Source organism: Bufo bufo, chromosome 1 (assembly GCF_905171765.1).
Source record: "Bufo bufo chromosome 1, aBufBuf1.1, whole genome shotgun sequence".
Lineage (NCBI taxonomy): Eukaryota > Metazoa > Chordata > Amphibia > Anura > Bufonidae > Bufo > Bufo bufo.
The window spans coordinates 840,007,531-840,029,120 of NC_053389.1; the positions used below are offsets into that span (position 1 = coordinate 840,007,531).

The 21,590-nt window shown below is 56.6% G+C and overlaps 1 protein-coding gene across 3 annotated transcripts in view; it reads left to right on the plus strand.

Moving 5' to 3' along the window:
- The first annotated feature begins 5,355 nt into the window (after nucleotides 1–5,355).
- LOC120986703 (phospholipid scramblase 3-like) overlaps nucleotides 5,356–21,590 on the plus strand; it is a 270,830-nt gene continuing 254,595 nt past the window's right edge. The window contains exons 1-2 of one of the 3 annotated variants that reach the window (XM_040415401.1): nucleotides 5,356–5,385; nucleotides 16,450–16,497. In XM_040415401.1, coding sequence (XP_040271335.1) covers nucleotides 16,485–16,497 — 13 coding nt within the window. In that variant the 5' untranslated portion in view covers nucleotides 5,356–5,385; nucleotides 16,450–16,484. Of the gene's footprint in view, nucleotides 5,417–16,252; nucleotides 16,295–16,449; nucleotides 16,498–21,590 lie in introns of those variants that run through there. The other 2 variants (XM_040415402.1, XM_040415390.1) reach the window with 2 other exon arrangements.

The window sequence follows — 21,590 nt, forward strand, 5'->3', positions numbered from 1 at the left end:
GGCCCCTAGTGGTCCGAGTATGAGTGTGAGTAGGGGGACCCCTAGTGGTCCGAGTATGAGTGTGAGTAGGGGGCCCCCTAGTAGTCCGAGTGTGAGTGTGAGTAGGGGGGACCCCTAGTGGTCCGAGTATGAGTGTGAGTAGGGGGGCCCCTAGTGGTCCGAGTATGAGTATGATTAGGGGGGGCCCCTAGTGGTCCGAGTATGAGTGTGAGTAGGGGGGCCCCTAGTGGTCCGAGTATGAGTGTGAGTAGGGGGGGCCCCTAGTGGTCCGAGTATGAGTGTGAGTAGGGGGGCCCCTAGTGGTCCGAGTATGAGTGTGAGTAGGGGGGCCCCTAGTGGTCCGAGTATGAGTGTGAGTAGGGGGGGCCCCTAGTGGTCCGAGTATGAGTGTGAGTAGGGGGGCCCCTAGTGGTCCGAGTGTGAGTAGGGGGGCCCCCTAGTGGTCCGAGTATGAGTAGGGGGGCCCCTAGTGGTCCGAGTATGAGTGTGAGTAGGGGGGGCCCCTAGTGGTCCGAGTGTGAGTAGGGGGGCCCCCTAGTGGTCCGAGTATGAGTAGGGGGCCCCCTAGTGGTCCGAGTATGAGTGTGAGTAGGGGGCCCCCTAGTGGTCCGAGTATGAGTGTGAGTAGGGGGGCCCCTAGTGGTCCGAGTATAAGTGTGAGTAGGGGGACCCCTAGTGGTCCGAGTATGAGTGTGAGTAGGGGGCCCCCTAGTGGTCCGAGTATGAGTGTGAGTAGGGGGGCCCCTAGTGGTCCGAGTATGAGTGTGAGTAGGGGGGCCCCTAGTGGTCCGAGTATGAGTGTGAGTAGGGGGGCCCCTAGTGGTCCGAGTATGAGTGTGAGTAGGGGGCCCCCTAGTGGTCCGAGTATGAGTGTGAGTAGGGGGCCCCCTAGTGGTCCGAGTGTGAGTAGGGGGGCCCCTAGTGGTCCGAGTATGAGTAGGGGGGCCCCTAGTGGTCCGAGTATGAGTATGAGTAGGGGGGGCCCCTAGTGGTCCGAGTATGAGTGTGAGTAGGGGGGCCCCTAGTGGTCCGAGTATGAGTGTGAGTAGGGGGGGCCCCTAGTGGTCCGAGTATGAGTAGGGGGGCCCCTAGTGGTCCGAGTATGAGTGTGAGTAGGGGGGCCCCTAGTGGTCCGAGTATGAGTAGGGGGGCCCCTAGTGGTCCGAGTATGAGTAGGGGGGCCCCTAGTGGTCTGAGTATGAGTAGGGGGGACCCCTAGTGGTCCGAGTGTGAGTGTGAGTAGGGGGGACCCCTAGTGGTCCGAGTATGAGTGTGAGTAGGGGGGCCCCTAGTGGTCCGAGTATGAGTGTGAGTAGGGGGCCCCCTAGTGGTCCGAGTGTGAGTAGGGGGGACCCCTAGTGGTCCGAGTATGAGTGTGAGTAGGGGGGCCCCTAGTGGTCCGAGTATGAGTATGAGTAGGGGGGGCCCCTAGTGGTCCGAGTATGAGTGTGAGTAGGAGGGCCCCTAGTGGTCCGAGTATGAGTGTGAGTAGGGGGGCCCCTAGTTGTCCGAGTATGAGTGTGAGTAGGGGGGCCCCTAGTGGTCCGAGTATGAGTGTGAGTAGGGGGGCCCCTAGTGGTCCGAGTATGAGTATGAGTAGGGGGGCCCCTAGTGGTCCGAGTATGAGTGTTAGTAGGGGGGCCCCTAGTGGTCCGAGTGTGAGTAGGGGGCCCCCTAGTGGTCAGAGTATGAGTAGGGGGGCCCCTAGTGGTCCGAGTATGAGTGTGAGTAGGGGGGGCCCCTAGTGGTCCGAGTGTGAGTAGGGGGGCCCCCTAGTGGTCCGAGTATGAGTAGGGGGCCCCCTAGTGGTCCGAGTATGAGTGTGAGTAGGGGGCCCCCTAGTGGTCCGAGTATGAGTGTGAGTAGGGGGCCCCCTAGTGGTCCGAGTATGAGTGTGAGTAGGGGGACCCCTAGTGGTCCGAGTATGAGTGTGAGTAGGGGGCCCCTTAGTGGTCCGAGTATGAGTTCGAGTAGGGAGGCCCCTAGTGGTCTGAGTATGAGTGTGAGTAGGGGGGCCCCTAGTGGTCCGAGTATGAGTGTGAGTAGGGGGGCCCCTAGTGGTCCGAGTATGAGTGTGAGTAGGGGGCCCCCTAGTGGTCCGAGTATGAGTAGGGGGCCCCCTAGTGGTCCGAGTGTGAGTAGGGGGGCCCCTAGTGGTCCGAGTATGAGTGTGAGTAGGGGGACCCCTAGTGGTCCGAGTATGAGTATGAGTAGGGGGGGCCCCTAGTGGTCCGAGTATGAGTGTGAGTAGGGGGGCCCCTAGTGGTCCGAGTATGAGTATGAGTAGAGGGGGCCCCTAGTGGTCCGAGTATGAGTGTGAGGAGGGGGGCCCCTAGTGGTCCGAGTATGAGTGTGAGTAGGGGGGGCCCCTAGTGGTCCGATTATGAGTAGGGGGGCCCCTAGAGGTCCGAGTATGAGTGTGAGTAGGGGGGCCCCTAGTGGTCCGAGTATGAGTATGAGTAGGGGGGGCCCCTAGTGGTCCGAGTATGAGTGTGAGTAGGGGGGCCCCTAGTGGTCTGAGTATGAGTATGAGCAGGGGGGACCCCTAGTGGTTCGAGTGTGAGTGTGAGTAGGGGGGACCCCTAGTGGTCCGAGTATGAGTGTGAGTAGGGGGGCCCCTAGTGGTCCGAGTATGAGTGTGAGTAGGGGGCCCCCTAGTGGTCCGAGTGTGAGTAGGGGGGGCCCTAGTGGTCCGAGTATGAGTAGGGGGGGCCCCTAGTGGTCCGAGTATGAGTGTGAGTAGGGGGGCCCCTAGTGGTCCGAGTATGAGTGTGAGTAGGGGGGGCCCCTAGTGGTCCGAGTATGAGTGTTAGTAGGGGGGCCCCTAGTGGTCCGAGTATGAGTGTGAGTAGGGGGGCCCCTAGTGGTCCGAGTATAAGTATGAGTAGGGGGGGCCCCTAGTGGTCCGAGTATGAGTGTGAGTAGGGGGGCCCCTAGTGGTCCGAGTGTGAGTAGGGGGGCCCCCTAGTGGTCCGAGTATGAGTAGGGGGGCCCCTAGTGGTCCGAGTATGAGTGTGAGTAGGGGGGGCCCCTAGTGGTCCGAGTGTGAGTAGGGGGGCCCCCTAGTGGTCCGAGTATGAGTAGGGGGCCCCCTAGTGGTCCGAATATGAGTGTGAGTAGGGGGCCCCCTAGTGGTCCGAGTATGAGTGTGAGTAGGGGGGCCCCTAGTGGTCCGAGTATGAGTGTGAGTAGGGGGACCCCTAGTGGTCCGAGTATGAGTGTGAGTAGGGGGCCCCCTAGTGGTCCGAGTATGAGTGTGAGTAGGGGGCCCCCTAGTGGTCCGAGTGTGAGTGTGAGTAGGGGGCCCCCTAGTGGTCCGAGTATGAGTGTGAGTAGGGGGCCCCCTAGTGGTCCGAGTGTGAGTAGGGGGGCCCCTAGTGGTCCGAGTATGAGTGTGAGTAGGGGGGCCCCTAGTGGTCCGAGTATGAGTATGAGTAGGGGGGCCCCTAGTGGTCCGAGTATGAGTGTGAGTAGGGGGGCCCCTAGTGGTCCGAGTATGAGTGTGAGTAGGGGGGCCCCTAGTAGTCCGAGTATGAGTAGGGGGGCCCCTAGTGGTCCGAGTATGAGTGTGAGTAGGGGGGCCCCTAGTGGTCCGAGTATGAGTAGGGGGGCCCCTAGTGGTCCGAGTATGAGTAGGGGGGCCCCTAGTGGTCTGAGTATGAGTATGAGTAGGGGGGACCCCTAGTGGTCCGAGTATGAGTGTGAGTAGTGGGCCCCCTAGTGGTCCGAGTATGAGTGTGAGTAGGGGGGCCCCCTAGTGGTCCGAGTGTGAGTGTGAGTAGGGGGAAACCTAGTGGTCCGAGTATGAGTGTGAGTAGGGGGGGCCCCTAGTGGTCCGAGTGTGAGTAGGGGGGCCCCCTAGTGGTCCGAGTATGAGTGTGAGTAGGGGGGGCCCCTAGTGGTCCGAGTGTGAGTAGGGGGGCCCCCTAGTGGTCCGAGTATGAGTGTGAGTAGGGGGGGCCCCTAGTGGTCCGAGTGTGAGTAGGGGGGCCCCCTAGTGGTCCAGTATGAGTAGGGGGCCCCCTAGTGGTCCGAGTATGAGTGTGAGTAGGGGGCCCCCTAGTGGTCCGAGTATGAATGTGAGTAGGGGGTCCCTAGTGGTCCGAGTATGAGTGTGAGTAGGGGGACCCCTAGTGGTCAGAGTATGAGTGTGAGTAGGGGGGGCCCCTAGTGGTCCGAGTGTGAGTAGGGGGGCCCCCTAGTGGTCTGAGTATGAGTGTGAGTAGGGGGACCCCTAGTGGTCCGAGTATGAGTGTGAGTAGAGGGGGCCCCTAGTGGTCCGAGTGTTAGTAGGGGGCCCCCTAGTGGTCCGAGTATGAGTGTGAGTAGGGGGACCCCTAGTGGTCCGAGTATGAGTGTGAGTAGGGGGGCCCCTAGTGGTCCGAGTGTGAGTAGGGGGCCCCTAGTGGTCCAAGTATGAGTGTGAGTAGGGGGCACCCTAGTGGTCCGAGTATGAGTGTGAGTAGGGGGGCCCCTAGTGGTCCGAGTATGAGTGTGAGTAGGGGGGCCCCTAGTGGTCCGAGTATGAGTGTGAGTAGGGGGGCCCCTAGTGGTCCGAGTATGAGTATGGGGGCCCCTAGTGGTCCGAGTGTGAGTAGGGGGGCCCCTAGTGGTCCGAGTGTGAGTAGGGGGGCCCCTAGTGGTCCGAGTGTGAGTAGGGGGGCCCCTAGTGGTCCGAGTGTGAGTAGGGGGGCCCCTAGTGGTCCGAGTGTGAGTAGGGGGGCCCCTAGTGGTCCGAGTGTGAGTAGGGGGCCCCTAGTGGTCCGAGTATGAGTGTGAGTAGGGGGGCCCCTTGTGGTCCGAGTATGAGTGTGAGTAGTGGGGCCCCTAGTGGTCCGAGTATGAGTAGGGGGCCCCTAGTGGTCCGAGTATGAGTGTGAGTAGGGGGCCCCTAGTGGTCCTTGGGGTGTGAGTGTGAGTAGGGGGGCCCCTAGTGGTCCGAGTATGAGTGTGAGTAGGGGGGCTCCTAGTGGTCCGAGTATGTGTGAGTAGGGGGGCCCCTAGTGGTCTATCGGGTGTGAGTAGGGGGGGGGGGTGTAATCCAGATCTAATCTGTATAACGTCGTCCAGGAGGAGCCCGAAATGTCTCAGAATTGACCTCATACAGGACCCGTAGGCGGCAGCAGCCGGCGGCGACTCCCGAGAACCTCCTCCGCCCGGCAGGGGGCGCCGCTCCCCTCATCCGACCTTATAGATGGGAGACTTTCCTCCGAGGCGTCGGATATGGCAGAAACCAAAAATAGCGCCGCCGCTCAGGGAGGGGGAGGGGGAGGGGAGGGGGAGGGGGCGGTAACTCTTCCACTGGGCGGTGCTTCCTCCCGTCATGTTAGGAGTCCCTCCCTTATCCCAGCCCCGCTCGAAACACAACAAGTGCTGCAGAGACGGGTGAGTGAGGGGTTAACTGAGGAAGAGACGGGTGAGAGAGAGTGAGGGGTAACTGAAGAAGAGACGGGTGAGTGAGGGGGGGGTAACTGAAGAAGAGACGGGTGAGTGAGGGGGGGGTAACTGAAGAAGAGACGGGTGAGTGAGAGCGGGGGGGTAACTGAAGAAGAGACGGGTGAGTGAGGGCGGGGGGGTAACTGAGGAAGAGACGGGTGAGTGAGAGTGAGGGGTAACTGAAGAAGAGACGGGTGAGTGAGAGCGGGGGGTAACTGAAGAAGAGACGGGTGAGTGAGAGTGAGGGGTAACTGAAGAAGAGACGGGTGAGTGAGAGCGGGGGGGTAACTGAAGAAGAGACGGGTGAGTGAGAGCGGGGGGTAACTGAGGAAGAGACGGGTGAGTGATAGCGGGGGGTAACTGAAGAAGAGACGGGTGAGTGAGGGCGGGGGGGTAACTGAAGAAGAGACGGGTGAGAGAGGGGGGGGGGTAACTGAAGAAGAGACGGGTGAGTGAGAGCGGGGGGGTAACTGAAGAAGAGACGGGTGAGTGAGAGCGGGGGGTAACTGAGGAAGAGACGGGTGAGTGATAGCGGGGGGGTAACTGAAGAAGAGACGGGTGAGTGAGAGCGGGGGGGTAACTGAGGAAGAGACGGGTGAGTGAGAGCGGGGGGGTAACTGAGGAAGAGACGGGTGAGTGAGAGCGGGGGTAACTGAAGAAGAGACGGGTGAGTGAGAGCGGGGGTAACTGAAGAAGAGACGGGTGAGTGAGAGCGGGGGGTAACTGAGGAAGAGACGGGTGAGTGATAGCGGGGGGTAACTGAAGAAGAGACGGGTGAGTGAGGGCGGGGGTAACTGAAGAAGAGACGGGTGAGTGAGAGCGGGGGGTAACTGAAGAAGAGACGGGTGAGTGAGGGGGGGTAACTGAAGAAGAGACGGGTGAGTGAGAGCGGGGGGGTAACTAAAGAAGAGACGGGTGAGTGAGAGCGGGGGGGTAACTGAAGAAGAGACGGGTGAGTGAGGGCGGGGGGTAACTGAAGAAGAGACGGGTGAGTGAGAGCGGGGGGGTAACTGAAGAAGAGACGGATGAGAGAGCGGGGGGTAACTGAAGAAGAGACGGGTGAGTGAGAGTGAGGGGTAACTGAAGAAGAGACGGGTGAGTGAGGGCGGGGGGTAACTGAGGAAGAGACGGGTGAGTGAGAGCGGGGGGGTAACTGAGGAAGAGACGGGTGAGTGAGAGCGGGGGTAACTGAAGAAGAGACGGGTGAGTGAGAGCGGGGGGTAACTGAAGAAGAGACGGGTGAGTGAGAGTGAGGGGTAACTGAAGAAGAGACGGGTGAGTGAGAGCGGGGGGTAACTGAAGAAGAGACGGGTGAGTGAGGGGGTAACTGAAGAAGAGACGGGTGAGTGAGAGCGGAGGTAACTGAAGAAGAGACGGGTGAGTGAGGGCGGGGGTAACTGAGGAAGAGACGGGTGAGTGAGAGCGGGGGGTAACTGAAGAAGAGACGGGTGAGTGAGAGTGAGGGGTAACTGAAGAAGAGACGGGTGAGTGAGAGTGAGGGGTAACTGAAGAAGAGACGGGTGAGTGAGGGGGGGGTAACTGAAGAAGAGATGGGTGAGTGAGGGGGGGTAACTGAAGAAGAGACGGGTGAGTGAGGGGGGGTAACTGAGGAAGAGACGGGTGAGTGAGGGCGGGGGTAACTGAAGAAGAGACGGGTGAGTGAGGGGGGGTAACTGAAGAAGAGACGGGTGAGTGAGAGCGGGGGGTAACTGAGGAAGAGACGGGTGAGTGAGGGCGGGGGGGTAACTGAAGAAGAGACGGGTGAGTGAGAGCGGGGGGTAACTGAAGAAGAGACGGGTGAGTGAGAGCGGGGGTAACTGAAGAAGAGACGGGTGAGTGAGAGCGGGGGGTAAATGAGGAAGAGACGGGTGAGTGAGGGCGGGGGGTAACTGAAGAAGAGACGGGTGAGTGAGAGCGGGGAGTAACTGAAGAAGAGACGGGTGAGTGAGAGCGGGGGGTAACTGAAGAAGAGACGGGTGAGTGAGAGCGGGGGTAACTGAAGAAGAGACGGGTGAGTGAGAGCGGGGGGTATTTGAAGAAGAGACGGGTGAGTGAGGGGGGGGTAACTGAAGAAGAGACGGGTGAGTGAGGGCGCGGGTAACTGAAGAAGAGACGGGTGAGTGAGAGCGGGGGTAACTGAAGAAGAGATGGGTGAGTGAGAGCGGGGGGGTAACTGAGGAAGAGACGGGTGAGTGAGAGCGGGGGTAACTGAAGAAGAGACGGGTGAGTGAGAGCGGGGGGGAACTGAAGAAGAGACGGGTGAGTGAGAGCGGGGGTAACTGAAGAAGAGACGGGTGAGTGAGGGCGGGGGGTAACTGAAGAAGAGACGGGTGAGTTATAGCGGGGGGTAACTGAAGAAGAGACGGGTGAGTGAGAGCGGGGGGTAACTGAAGAAGAGACGGGTGAGTGAGAGCGGGGGGGTAACTGAGGAAGAGACGGGTGAGTGAGAGCGGGGGTAACTGAAGAAGAGACGGGTGAGTGAGAGCGGGGGGTAACTGAAGAAGAGACGGGTGAGTGAGGGCGGGGGGTAACTGAAGAAGAGACGGGTGAGTGAGGGGGGGGGGTAACTGAAGAAGAGACGGGTGAGTGAGAGCGGGGGGTAACTGAAGAAGAGATGGGTGAGTGAGGGCGGGGGTAACTGAAGAAGAGACGGGTGAGTGAGGGCAGGGGGTAACTGAAGAAGAGACGGGTGAGTGAGAGCGGGGGGTAACTGAAGAAGAGACGGGTGAGTGAGAGCGGGGGGGTAACTGAGGAAGAGACGGGTGAGTGAGAGCGGGGGTAACTGAAGAAGAGACGGGTGAGTGAGAGCGGGGGGTAACTGAAGAAGAGACGGGTGAGTGAGGGCGGGGGGTAACTGAAGAAGAGACGGGTGAGTGAGGGCGGGGGGTAACTGAAGAAGAGACGGGTGCGTGAGGGGGGGGTAACTGAAGAAGAGACGGGTGAGTGAGAGCGGGGGGTAACTGAAGAAGAGACGGGTGAGTGAGAGCGGGGGGTAACTGAAGAAGAGACGGGTGAGTGAGGGGGGGGGTAACTGAAGAAGAGACGGGTGAGTGAGGGGGGGTAACTGAAGAAGAGACGGGTGAGAGAGCGGGGGGTAACTGAAGAAGAGACGGGTGAGTGAGAGCGGGGGGGTAACTGAAGAAGAGACGGGTGAGTGAGAGCGGGGGTAACTGAAGAAGAGACGGGTGAGTGAGGGCGGGGGGTAACTGAAGAAGAGACGGGTGAGTGAGAGCGGGGGGTAACTGAATAAGAGACGGGTGAGTGAGGGCGGGGGGAACTGAATAAGAGACGGGTGAGTGAGGGCGGGGGGTAACTGAGGAAGAGACGGGTGAGTGAGAGCGGGGGGGTAACTGAGGAAGAGACGGGTGAGTGAGAGCGGGGGTAACTGAAGAAGAGACGGGTGAGTGAGAGCGGGGGTAACTGAAGAAGAGACGGGTGAGTGAGGGCGGGGGGTAACTGAAGAAGAGACGGGTGAGTGAGGGCGGGGGGTAACTGAAGAAGAGACGGGTGAGTGAGAGCGGGGGTAACTGAGGAAGAGACGGGTGAGTGAGAGCGGGGGGTAACTGAAGAAGAGACGGGTGAGTGAGAGCGGGGGGTAACTGAGGAAGAGACGGGTGAGTGAGAGCGGGGGGTAACTGAAGAAGAGACGGGTGAGTGAGAGCGGGGGGTAACTGAGGAAGAGACGGGTGAGTGAGAGCGGGGGGTAACTGAAGAAGAGACGGGTGAGTGAGAGCGGGGGGGGAACTGAAGAAGAGACGGGTGAGTGAGGGCGGGGGGGTAACTGAAGAAGAGACGGGTGAGAGAGGGGGGGGGGTAACTGAAGAAGAGACGGGTGAGTGAGAGCGGGGGGGTAACTGAAGAAGAGACGGGTGAGTGAGAGCGGGGGGTAACTGAGGAAGAGACGGGTGAGTGATAGCGGGGGGGTAACTGAAGAAGAGACGGGTGAGTGAGAGCGGGGGGGTAACTGAGGAAGAGACGGGTGAGTGAGAGCGGGGGGGTAACTGAGGAAGAGACGGGTGAGTGAGAGCGGGGGTAACTGAAGAAGAGACGGGTGAGTGAGAGCGGGGGTAACTGAAGAAGAGACGGGTGAGTGAGAGCGGGGGGTAACTGAGGAAGAGACGGGTGAGTGATAGCGGGGGGTAACTGAAGAAGAGACGGGTGAGTGAGGGCGGGGGTAACTGAAGAAGAGACGGGTGAGTGAGAGCGGGGGGTAACTGAAGAAGAGACGGGTGAGTGAGGGGGGGTAACTGAAGAAGAGACGGGTGAGTGAGAGCGGGGGGGTAACTAAAGAAGAGACGGGTGAGTGAGAGCGGGGGGGTAACTGAAGAAGAGACGGGTGAGTGAGGGCGGGGGGTAACTGAAGAAGAGACGGGTGAGTGAGAGCGGGGGGGTAACTGAAGAAGAGACGGATGAGAGAGCGGGGGGTAACTGAAGAAGAGACGGGTGAGTGAGAGTGAGGGGTAACTGAAGAAGAGACGGGTGAGTGAGGGCGGGGGGTAACTGAGGAAGAGACGGGTGAGTGAGAGCGGGGGGGTAACTGAGGAAGAGACGGGTGAGTGAGAGCGGGGGTAACTGAAGAAGAGACGGGTGAGTGAGAGCGGGGGGTAACTGAAGAAGAGACGGGTGAGTGAGAGTGAGGGGTAACTGAAGAAGAGACGGGTGAGTGAGAGCGGGGGGTAACTGAAGAAGAGACGGGTGAGTGAGGGGGTAACTGAAGAAGAGACGGGTGAGTGAGAGCGGAGGTAACTGAAGAAGAGACGGGTGAGTGAGGGCGGGGGTAACTGAGGAAGAGACGGGTGAGTGAGAGCGGGGGGTAACTGAAGAAGAGACGGGTGAGTGAGAGTGAGGGGTAACTGAAGAAGAGACGGGTGAGTGAGAGTGAGGGGTAACTGAAGAAGAGACGGGTGAGTGAGGGGGGGGTAACTGAAGAAGAGATGGGTGAGTGAGGGGGGGTAACTGAAGAAGAGACGGGTGAGTGAGGGGGGGTAACTGAGGAAGAGACGGGTGAGTGAGGGCGGGGGTAACTGAAGAAGAGACGGGTGAGTGAGGGGGGGTAACTGAAGAAGAGACGGGTGAGTGAGAGCGGGGGGTAACTGAGGAAGAGACGGGTGAGTGAGGGCGGGGGGGTAACTGAAGAAGAGACGGGTGAGTGAGAGCGGGGGGTAACTGAAGAAGAGACGGGTGAGTGAGAGCGGGGGTAACTGAAGAAGAGACGGGTGAGTGAGAGCGGGGGGTAAATGAGGAAGAGACGGGTGAGTGAGGGCGGGGGGTAACTGAAGAAGAGACGGGTGAGTGAGAGCGGGGAGTAACTGAAGAAGAGACGGGTGAGTGAGAGCGGGGGGTAACTGAAGAAGAGACGGGTGAGTGAGAGCGGGGGTAACTGAAGAAGAGACGGGTGAGTGAGAGCGGGGGGTATTTGAAGAAGAGACGGGTGAGTGAGGGGGGGGTAACTGAAGAAGAGACGGGTGAGTGAGGGCGCGGGTAACTGAAGAAGAGACGGGTGAGTGAGAGCGGGGGTAACTGAAGAAGAGATGGGTGAGTGAGAGCGGGGGGGTAACTGAGGAAGAGACGGGTGAGTGAGAGCGGGGGTAACTGAAGAAGAGACGGGTGAGTGAGAGCGGGGGGGAACTGAAGAAGAGACGGGTGAGTGAGAGCGGGGGTAACTGAAGAAGAGACGGGTGAGTGAGGGCGGGGGGTAACTGAAGAAGAGACGGGTGAGTTATAGCGGGGGGTAACTGAAGAAGAGACGGGTGAGTGAGAGCGGGGGGTAACTGAAGAAGAGACGGGTGAGTGAGAGCGGGGGGGTAACTGAGGAAGAGACGGGTGAGTGAGAGCGGGGGTAACTGAAGAAGAGACGGGTGAGTGAGAGCGGGGGGTAACTGAAGAAGAGACGGGTGAGTGAGGGCGGGGGGTAACTGAAGAAGAGACGGGTGAGTGAGGGGGGGGGGTAACTGAAGAAGAGACGGGTGAGTGAGAGCGGGGGGTAACTGAAGAAGAGATGGGTGAGTGAGGGCGGGGGTAACTGAAGAAGAGACGGGTGAGTGAGGGCAGGGGGTAACTGAAGAAGAGACGGGTGAGTGAGAGCGGGGGGTAACTGAAGAAGAGACGGGTGAGTGAGAGCGGGGGGGTAACTGAGGAAGAGACGGGTGAGTGAGAGCGGGGGTAACTGAAGAAGAGACGGGTGAGTGAGAGCGGGGGGTAACTGAAGAAGAGACGGGTGAGTGAGGGCGGGGGGTAACTGAAGAAGAGACGGGTGAGTGAGGGCGGGGGGTAACTGAAGAAGAGACGGGTGCGTGAGGGGGGGGTAACTGAAGAAGAGACGGGTGAGTGAGAGCGGGGGGTAACTGAAGAAGAGACGGGTGAGTGAGAGCGGGGGGTAACTGAAGAAGAGACGGGTGAGTGAGGGGGGGGGTAACTGAAGAAGAGACGGGTGAGTGAGGGGGGGTAACTGAAGAAGAGACGGGTGAGAGAGCGGGGGGTAACTGAAGAAGAGACGGGTGAGTGAGAGCGGGGGGGTAACTGAAGAAGAGACGGGTGAGTGAGAGCGGGGGTAACTGAAGAAGAGACGGGTGAGTGAGGGCGGGGGGTAACTGAAGAAGAGACGGGTGAGTGAGAGCGGGGGGTAACTGAATAAGAGACGGGTGAGTGAGGGCGGGGGGAACTGAATAAGAGACGGGTGAGTGAGGGCGGGGGGTAACTGAGGAAGAGACGGGTGAGTGAGAGCGGGGGGGTAACTGAGGAAGAGACGGGTGAGTGAGAGCGGGGGTAACTGAAGAAGAGACGGGTGAGTGAGAGCGGGGGTAACTGAAGAAGAGACGGGTGAGTGAGGGCGGGGGGTAACTGAAGAAGAGACGGGTGAGTGAGGGCGGGGGGTAACTGAAGAAGAGACGGGTGAGTGAGAGCGGGGGTAACTGAGGAAGAGACGGGTGAGTGAGAGCGGGGGGTAACTGAAGAAGAGACGGGTGAGTGAGAGCGGGGGGTAACTGAGGAAGAGACGGGTGAGTGAGAGCGGGGGGTAACTGAAGAAGAGACGGGTGAGTGAGAGCGGGGGGTAACTGAGGAAGAGACGGGTGAGTGAGAGCGGGGGGTAACTGAAGAAGAGACGGGTGAGTGAGAGCGGGGGGGGAACTGAAGAAGAGACGGGTGAGTGAGAGCGGGGGGTAACTGAAGAAGAGACGGGTGAGTGAGGGCGGGGGGGTAACTGAAGAAGAGACGGGTGAGTGAGAGCGGGGGGAACTAAAGAAGAGACGGGTGAGTGAGAGCGGGGGGTAACTGAAGAAGAGACGGGTGAGTGAGAGCGGGGGGGGAACTGAAGAAGAGACGGGTGAGTGAGAGCGGGGGGTAACTGAAGAATAGACGGGTGAGTGAGAGCGGGGGGGTAACTGAAGAAGAGACGGGTGAGTGAGAGCGGGGGGTAACTGAAGAAGAGACGGGTGAGTGAGGGCGGGGGGTAACTGAAGAAGAGACGGGTGAGTGAGAGCGGGGGGGTAACTGAAGAAGAGACGGGTGAGTGAGAGCGGGGGTAACTAAAGAAGAGACGGGTGAGTGAGGGCGGGGGGTAACTGAAGAAGAGACGGGTGAGTGAGAGCGGGGGGAACTAAAGAAGAGACGGGTGAGTGAGAGCGGGGGGTAACTGAAGAAGAGACGGGTGAGTGAGAGCGGGGGGGGAACTGAAGAAGAGACGGGTGAGTGAGAGCGGGGGGGGAACTGAAGAAGAGACGGGTGAGTGAGAGCGGGGGGTAACTGAAGAATAGACGGGTGAGTGAGAGCGGGGGGGTAACTGAAGAAGAGACGGGTGAGTGAGAGCGGGGGGTAACTGAAGAAGAGACGGGTGAGTGAGGGCGGGGGGTAACTGAAGAAGAGACGGGTGAGTGAGAGCGGGGGGGTAACTGAAGAAGAGACGGGTGAGTGAGAGCGGGGGTAACTGAAGAAGAGACGGGTGAGTGAGAGCGGGGGGTAACTGAGGAAGAGACGGGTGAGTGAGAGCGGGGGGTAACTGAAAAAGAGACGGGTGAGTGAGAGCGGGGGGGAACTGAAGAAGAGACGGGTGAGTGAGAGCGGGGGTAACTGAAGAAGAGACGGGTGAGTGAGGGGGGGGGTAACTGAAGAAGAGACGGGTGAGTGAGGGCGGGGGTAACTGAAGAAGAGACGGGTGAGTGAGGGCGGGGGGTAACTGAAGAAGAGACGGGTGAGTGAGGGGGGGGTAACTGAAGAAGAGACGGGTGAGTGAGAGCGGGGGTAACTGAAGAAGAGACGGGTGAGTGAGGGGGGGTAACTGAAGAAGAGACGGGTGAGAGAGCGGGGGGTAACTGAAGAAGAGACGGGTGAGTGAGAGCGGGGGGTAACTGAAGAAGAGACGGGTGAGTGAGGGCGGGGGGTAACTGAAGAAGAGACGGGTGAGTGAGAGCGGGGGGTAACTGAATAAGAGACGGGTGAGTGAGGGCGGGGGGAACTGAATAAGAGACGGGTGAGTGAGGGCGGGGGGTAACTGAGGAAGAGACGGGTGAGTGAGAGCGGGGGGGTAACTGAGGAAGAGACGGGTGAGTGAGAGCGGGGGTAACTGAAGAAGAGACGGGTGAGTGAGAGCGGGGGTAACTGAAGAAGAGACGGGTGAGTGAGGGCGGGGGGTAACTGAAGAAGAGACGGGTGAGTGAGGGCGGGGGGTAACTGAAGAAGAGACGGGTGAGTGAGAGCGGGGGTAACTGAGGAAGAGACGGGTGAGTGAGAGCGGGGGGTAACTGAAGAAGAGACGGGTGAGTGAGAGCGGGGGGTAACTGTGGAAGAGACGGGTGAGTGAGAGCGGGGGGTAACTGAAGAAGAGACGGGTGAGTGAGAGCGGGGGGTAACTGAGGAAGAGACGGGTGAGTGAGAGCGGGGGGTAACTGAAGAAGAGACGGGTGAGTGAGAGCGGGGGGGTAACTGAAGAAGAGACGGGTGAGTGAGAGCGGGGGGTAACTGAAGAAGAGACGGGTGAGTGAGGGCGGGGGGTAACTGAGGAAGAGACGGGTGAGTGAGAGCGGGGGGTAACTGAAGAAGAGACGGGTGAGTGAGAGCGGGGGGAACTAAAGAAGAGACGGGTGAGTGAGAGCGGGGGGTAACTGAAGAAGAGACGGGTGAGTGAGAGCGGGGGGGGTAACTGAAGAAGAGACGGGTGAGTGAGAGCGGGGGGTAACTGAAGAAGAGACGGGTGAGTGAGGGCGGGGGGTAACTGAAGAAGAGACGGGTGAGTGAGAGCGGGGGGGTAACTGAAGAAGAGACGGGTGAGTGAGAGCGGGGGTAACTGAAGAAGAGACGGGTGAGTGAGGGCGGGGGGTAACTGAAGAAGAGACGGGTGAGTGAGAGCGGGGGGTAACTGAAGAAGAGACGGGTGAGTGAGAGCGGGGGGGTAACTGAAGAAGAGACGGGTGAGTGAGAGCGGGGGGTAACTGAGGAAGAGACGGGTGAGTGAGAGCGGGGGGTAACTGAAAAAGAGACGGGTGAGTGAGAGCGGGGGGGAACTGAAGAAGAGACGGGTGAGTGAGAGCGGGGGTAACTGAAGAAGAGACGGGTGAGTGAGGGGGGGGGGGGGTAACTGAAGAAGAGACGGGTGAGTGAGGGCGGGGGTAACTGAAGAAGAGACGGGTGAGTGAGGGCGGGGGGTAACTGAAGAAGAGACGGGTGAGTGAGGGGGGGGTAACTGAAGAAGAGACGGGTGAGTGAGAGCGGGGGTAACTGAAGAAGAGACGGGTGAGTGAGGGGGGGTAACTGAAGAAGAGACGGGTGAGAGAGCGGGGGGTAACTGAAGAAGAGACGGGTGAGTGAGAGCGGGGGGGTAACTGAAGAAGAGACGGGTGAGTGAGAGCGGGGGTAACTGAAGAAGAGACGGGTGAGTGAGGGGGGGGGTAACTGAGGAAGAGACGGGTGAGTGAGAGCGGGGGGGTAACTGAAGAAGAGACGGGTGAGAGAGCGGGGGGGTAACTGAAGAAGAGACGGGTGAGTGAGAGCGGGGAGTAACTGAAGAAGAGACGGGTGAGTGAGGGGGGGGGGGTAACTGAAGAAGAGACGGGTGAGTGAGAGCGGGGGGTAACTGAGGAAGAGACGGGTGAGTGAGAGCGGGGGGTAACTGAAGAAGAGACGGGTGAGTAGGAGCGGGGGATAACTGAAGAAGAGACGGGTGAGTGAGAGCGGGGGGTAACTGAAGAAGAGACGGGTGAGTGAGGGCGGGGGGTAACTGAAGAAGAGACGGGTGAGTGAGGGCGGGGGGTAACTGAAGAAGAGACGGGTGAGTGAGGGCGGGGGGTAACTGAAGAAGAGACGGGTGAGTGAGAGCGGGGGGTAACTGAAGAAGAGACGGGTGAGTGAGAGCGGGGGTAACTGAAGAAGAGACGGGTGAGTGAGAGCGGGGGGGTAACTGAAGAAGAGACGGGTGAGTGAGAGCGGGGGGTAACTGAAGAAGAGACGGGTGAGTGAGAGCGGGGGGTAACTGAAGAAGAGACGGGTGAGTGAGAGCGGGGGGTAACTGAAGAAGAGACGGGTGAGTGAGAGCGGGGGTAACTGAAGAAGAGACGGGTGAGTGAGGGGGGGTAACTGAAGAAGAGACGGGTGAGTGAGGGCGGGGGTAACTGAAGAAGAGACGGGTGAGAGAAGGCGGGGGGTAACTGAAGAAGAGACGGGTGAGTGAGAGCGGGGGGTAACTGAAGAAGAGACGGGTGAGAGAAGGCGGGGGTAACTGAAGACGAGACGGGTGAGTGAGTGTGGGGCGGCAGAAGAACAAACGGGTGAGAGAGGGCTGGAGAGGATGCCCCTCCAAGAGAAGGCTGAGTGAGGGTGGGGGCAGCTTCCCCTCTAGGAGGGCGGGGGTTAACTGAAGAAAAGATGGGTGAGTGAGGGCGGGGGCGGCTGCCCCTCCAGGAGGGCAGGGGGGTAACTGAAGAACTCCTCCCACTTTCCCAGACAGCCCCTCCCACTGCCCCCTACAACTCCTCCCACTAATCCATACAACTTGGATTCTGGACTGATTGTTGTGTCTTTTAGATATATCTGGACCTGGTGCCTCGCGCCTCCTCAACATGACATCCACAGGTAATTTACTGCCATGCTTCCTGCTCCTGCACACTCTACATTGTGTTCATACTGCAGACTTACCTGCCTAGAACTGACCAGCTGATCACTGTGGACCTCATGGCACCCCAAGATGTCTTCCTGTTCTGGAAACCCTACAGCCTACAAGATGACCAGACAAGGAGATCATCCAGGCCAGAACTGCAGACACAAGCTGAAGTCAAAGCATTCAGGAGAACACATCTCGTCGAGGAACCTGGAGATGTACATCTCATAGAGTAACCTGGAGATGTCCATCTCCTGCAGGAACCTGGGGGTGTCTATCTCATAGAGGAATCCTGGAGATGTCCATCTCCTACAGAAATCAGGAGGACACATCCAGTCGAGGAACCTGGGGGTGTCTATCTCATAGAGGAACCCGGAGATGAAGATGTCCAGTTCTTAGAAGAACCTGGAGATGTCCATCTTCTAGAGGGATCTCATCTCCTAGACCTAAGATGGCTAACCTCTGGAAATCCAGCTGTGGTAAAACTACGACTCCCAGCATGCACTCTTGCTTGGCTGTTTTTAGAACTCCATAGAAATGAATGGAGCATGCTGGGAATCGTAGTGTCACCACAGCTGGAGTGCCGGAGGTTAGCCATCACTGTCCTAGACGAACCTGGGGGTATGCTTCTAATAGGGAAACATGAAGTAGCCATCCTCATAAAGGAACCTGAAGATGTCCATCTCACAGAAGAAAGAGGAGTTCAGCTCACAGAAGGACCTGGCTATGTCTAGCTCTTTATGCAGGGATGCTCAACCTGCGGCCCTCCAGCTGTTGTAAAACTACAACTCCCACAATGCCCTTCTGTAGGATGATAGCTGTAGGCTGTCAGGGAATGATGGGAGTTGTAGTTTTGCAACAGCTGGAGGGCCACAGGTTGAGCATGCCTGTCTTAGAGGAACCTGAAAGTGAAGAAGCTGTTTCTCAGTAGAAGACAATGCTGACCAGTGTACAGATGTTTTTTTTTTCGTTTCTTTTTTTAAATCAGATAATTTTTTATTAACAAGTTTAGAACATACAGAAAGGAACAAAAAAATTAAATACAAGAAAGGGAAATCCATATAGAGACAAACCCGATGTTCAGACAGTAAGCATTGCTTTAACTACAATTCACAGATGTCTCTCAAGAGACAATAAAGCGCCCTGGACCAGGTGGGACCATAATACGATAAGCGTCTTTAACACAGGGTTCATGTGCAAAACAAAAGTAACTGGCTAATATACAACTGAAACACTAGGAGTCGGGGCCCTGCTCGCAAGAGCTTACAATCTATGAGGAATTGGAGGTGACACATCAGGTAGTTGATTGTGATAAGTAGGATTAGTGCCGGCCGATCTGCTTTAGGTTTGGGACTGCTAGAGGATCGAGTTTAGGCCAGAGGAGTGGTGGGGGGAGGTTTAGTCGGGGAAAAGTCATTTTAGGTAGCTTGATAAGCCTGCCTGAAAAGATAGTGTTTTTAAGGCACGTTTGAAGGTGGAGAAGTTGTGGATTGACTTAGTATTCCAGGGCAGAGTATTCCAGAGAGTAGGTGCAGCTCGAGAAAAGCCTTGAAGACGGGAGTGAGAGGACGAATTATGGAGGTTATTAATCTTAGGTCGCTAACAGATTATAGCCATGGATTAGAATTAGAGAGACCCCCCAGAATCCTTCCCTCTTTGTAAAGTAGCCAACCGAATCCTGGCCCAAATCAGACTTCTGAATAACCCTTGGATTCAAAAAAAAATCTGTTGTGGGGTCCAAACGGGGGAGTTATGTAGGACATCCCAACGTTTCGGCATACGTATCATCTTAAGGAGGTTACTTCTACCTATCTCAGACATTGGGAGTCTACACCACACACTGATCTTCTCAGACATGCGGTCCAGGAGTGGCTCCACATTATTTTTCACGTAATGCCCGATATTAGACGAAACCACAATCCCCAGATACTTGAAGCTGTGAGCGACCTGCAGACAGGGAGAGACTGTCAGTTACCGGGTCCAGCGGGAACAGGATGGACTTGTCCCAATTTATACGAAGACCGGACCTATCCCCAAATTATAAGGGACATTAGTGGTCCCAGCGACCTTTCCACATCCCCCACATATACAGTCCTGATCAAAAGTTTAAGACCACTTGAAAAATGGCCAACAATCCTATGTATCATGGCTGGATCTTCACAAGGTCCCAAGTAGAGCTTCAACATGCAACAGGAAGAAATGGGAGGGAGACAGAACATTTTTTGAGCATTCAATTTAATGAAAACAGCGAATAAACTGAAACAGGGTGTTTTTCAGCTGATCCAAAGTTTAGGACCACATGCCTTTAAAAGGCCAAATCTGTGCAAAGATGTGGATTCATTGTCATTCTCTGTCAGGTAGTCACACGATGTGATGGCAAAGGCAAAAAAAACTCTCCCTTTTTGAAGGTGGTCGGGTTGTTGAACTGCATGAGCAGGGTCTCTCACAGCGCGCCATCACTGCTGAGGTGGGACGCAGGAAGACTGGGTTTTTCACCAGGACAACGCTACAGTACACAATGCCCGCAGGACAAGGGGCTTCTTCCAGGAGGATAACATCACTCTTTTGGCCCATCCTGTGTGTTCCCCGATCTAAATCCAATTGAGAACCTTTGGGGATGGATGGCAAGGGAAGTTTACAAAAATGGACAGCAGTTCCAGACAGTAGATGGCCTTCGTGCGCCGTCTTCACCACTTGGAGAAATGTTCCCACTCACCTCGTGGAAACGCTTGCATCAAGCTGCCGAAACAATAACGGCGGAGCTACTCATTACTGAGCTCATGTTTGGAAGTTGGATTTCTGTTTTGGGGGGGTTTAGTTTTTTTTGAGGTGTGGTCCTAAACTTTTGATCAGCTGAAAAACAGCCTGTTTCAGTTTATTCGTTATTTTCATTAAATTGAATGCTCAAAAAATGTTTTGTCTCCCTCCCATTTCTTCTTGTTGCATGTTGAAGCTCTACTTGGAACCTTGTTAAGATCCAGCCATGATAAATTTGATTTTTCAAGTGGTCTTAAACTTTTGATCAGGACTGTATGAGCATCTCGTCTGCGTATAATGAGACGCGTTCCTCCCCGGCTCATATTGGGAACCCCGCAATTCTGTTAGCTGAACGAAGCAGGCATGCCAATGGCTCAATTGCAATGGGGAATAAGAGAGGAGATAAGAGGCGTCTTTGACCAGTACCTCTCCCCAACTTAAAGGCGTCCGATGTACCTCTGTTTGCCCCAATCCTCGCTGTGGGACCACTGTATAATAAACCCAGGAAATAAAAGTATCCCCCAATCTCATGACCCTCAGCACGTCCCATAGATAACACCATTCAACGCTGTCGAAGGCTTTGGCGGCATCTAGGGATATTATAGCCCGCCTTCCTGCCGACTCCGACTGCCTCTGGATATTGAGGAACAGTCGTCGAAGGTTAATTGAGGTAGATTTGTCTGGCATAAAACCAGCTTGATCACTATGTATAATGGTGGAGATTACGGCTTGTAGCCTGCTTGCCAGGACCTTCGCCAGGATCTTAATATCTGATGATATCGGTCTGTAGGAATCGGGGAGAGTCGGGGCTTTCCCGGGCTTTGGCAGAACAACTATTATTGCCTCCTTCATAGAAGCGGGGAGCTCCCCTTTTTGAAGGGAATCATTGAACACCGACAACAATTTGGGTAATAAGAGGGTGTTATATTTTTTTAAAAGAACTCCGCCGGAAGTCCTTCTAACCCGGTAGCCTTTTTGCCCAGGAATGATTTGAGCGCCTCCTCCAATTCCGTCAATGACAGTGGTTGATCTAAGTAAGCGGCGCACTCAGCGGAGAGCCGTGGGGTGGCGATCCCAGCCAGGTAATCTGCTACACAGCCCACTCCTAGCTCACATTCATACAGGTTTTTATAATACTGCCAGAATATCAGAGTCTGCTCTAACCACACATCCATCAGATCTCTGCATGGACAGTACTTTTGATGGGACATCTTGCGCCCGAACAATTCTGGCCAGCAACCTGCCAGAACTCTTCCCAGCCTCAAAATATTTTTGCTTGAGAAAAAAAGCGGCTATTATCAGCAGTTTGGAGTAAAGTATTTTTAAGGTCTATCTGCGCCGTCACCAACGAGGGGTATTCAACGTATCTCTGTTCCCTCCATAACCAGGTCCTGAAGCTGATGCAGAAAGTCTCTGGACCTCGTTTTATGTCGACTAATCCCCTGAACGTACAGTCCACGGATAAACGCCCAGTGTACAGATGTATAGAAGGTCTCGAAGTTAGAATCCTATGGGTTACTAGCTTAAATAGTATGAGAATGACCTGGTAAAACATTCTCAAACCGGGAATGGCAGGCGTTAACCACTATGGTAACCAGGTCTATCATCGGGTCCTCTCCATTTACTGGATCATGAATGTTCTGGTCTCTAGAACTTCTTATTTAGTCTCCCCACTCTTTCTAGATACACGACCAGCTCACAAGGTTTCTGATGAGCCCCCGAGTTACAATCTGATTACACCATATGCCCCCCCGGTTACCATTCCACCATCTGCCCCACCAAGTTCTCAAATGGACACTGCAATAGTGAAAGGCCTTTCTCCAGGCATGGAGCATCTCCTCCAGGTAAGAGACCTTCTTCACCCAAAGTGACATCCACCGTATGTTCTACACATGCTGCTCAGTAAAGCCCATCATCCGTGTCTTGTCCAGTGTCTTAAATGTCCTTCCCACTGTGAATGTTCATCATTATTGTCCTGGGTTCAGAGGCTGTAGAACATTGGAGGTCATCTATGAGGAGTCCATCTGAGGCCCTCTTGTGACTGCCTTCCTGCATGCTCCCCTGGCTCTTCTGTCTGTCTCTGCAGTCTGCCTCCTCTGCCTGTCTCTTCTGTCCGTCTGTCTCCCTGGTCTGTCTCCGCAGCCTGTCTCTTCTGTCCGCCTGTCTTCCTAGCCTGTCTCTTCTTGCCATCTCTCTCTCCGGTCGGCCTCCTCTATCTCCCTAGCCTATCTTTTCTGTCTATCTGTCTCCCTGGTCTGTCTCTTCTGTTCATCTGTCTCTTCTGTCCATCTGTCTCTATGGCCTGTCCTTC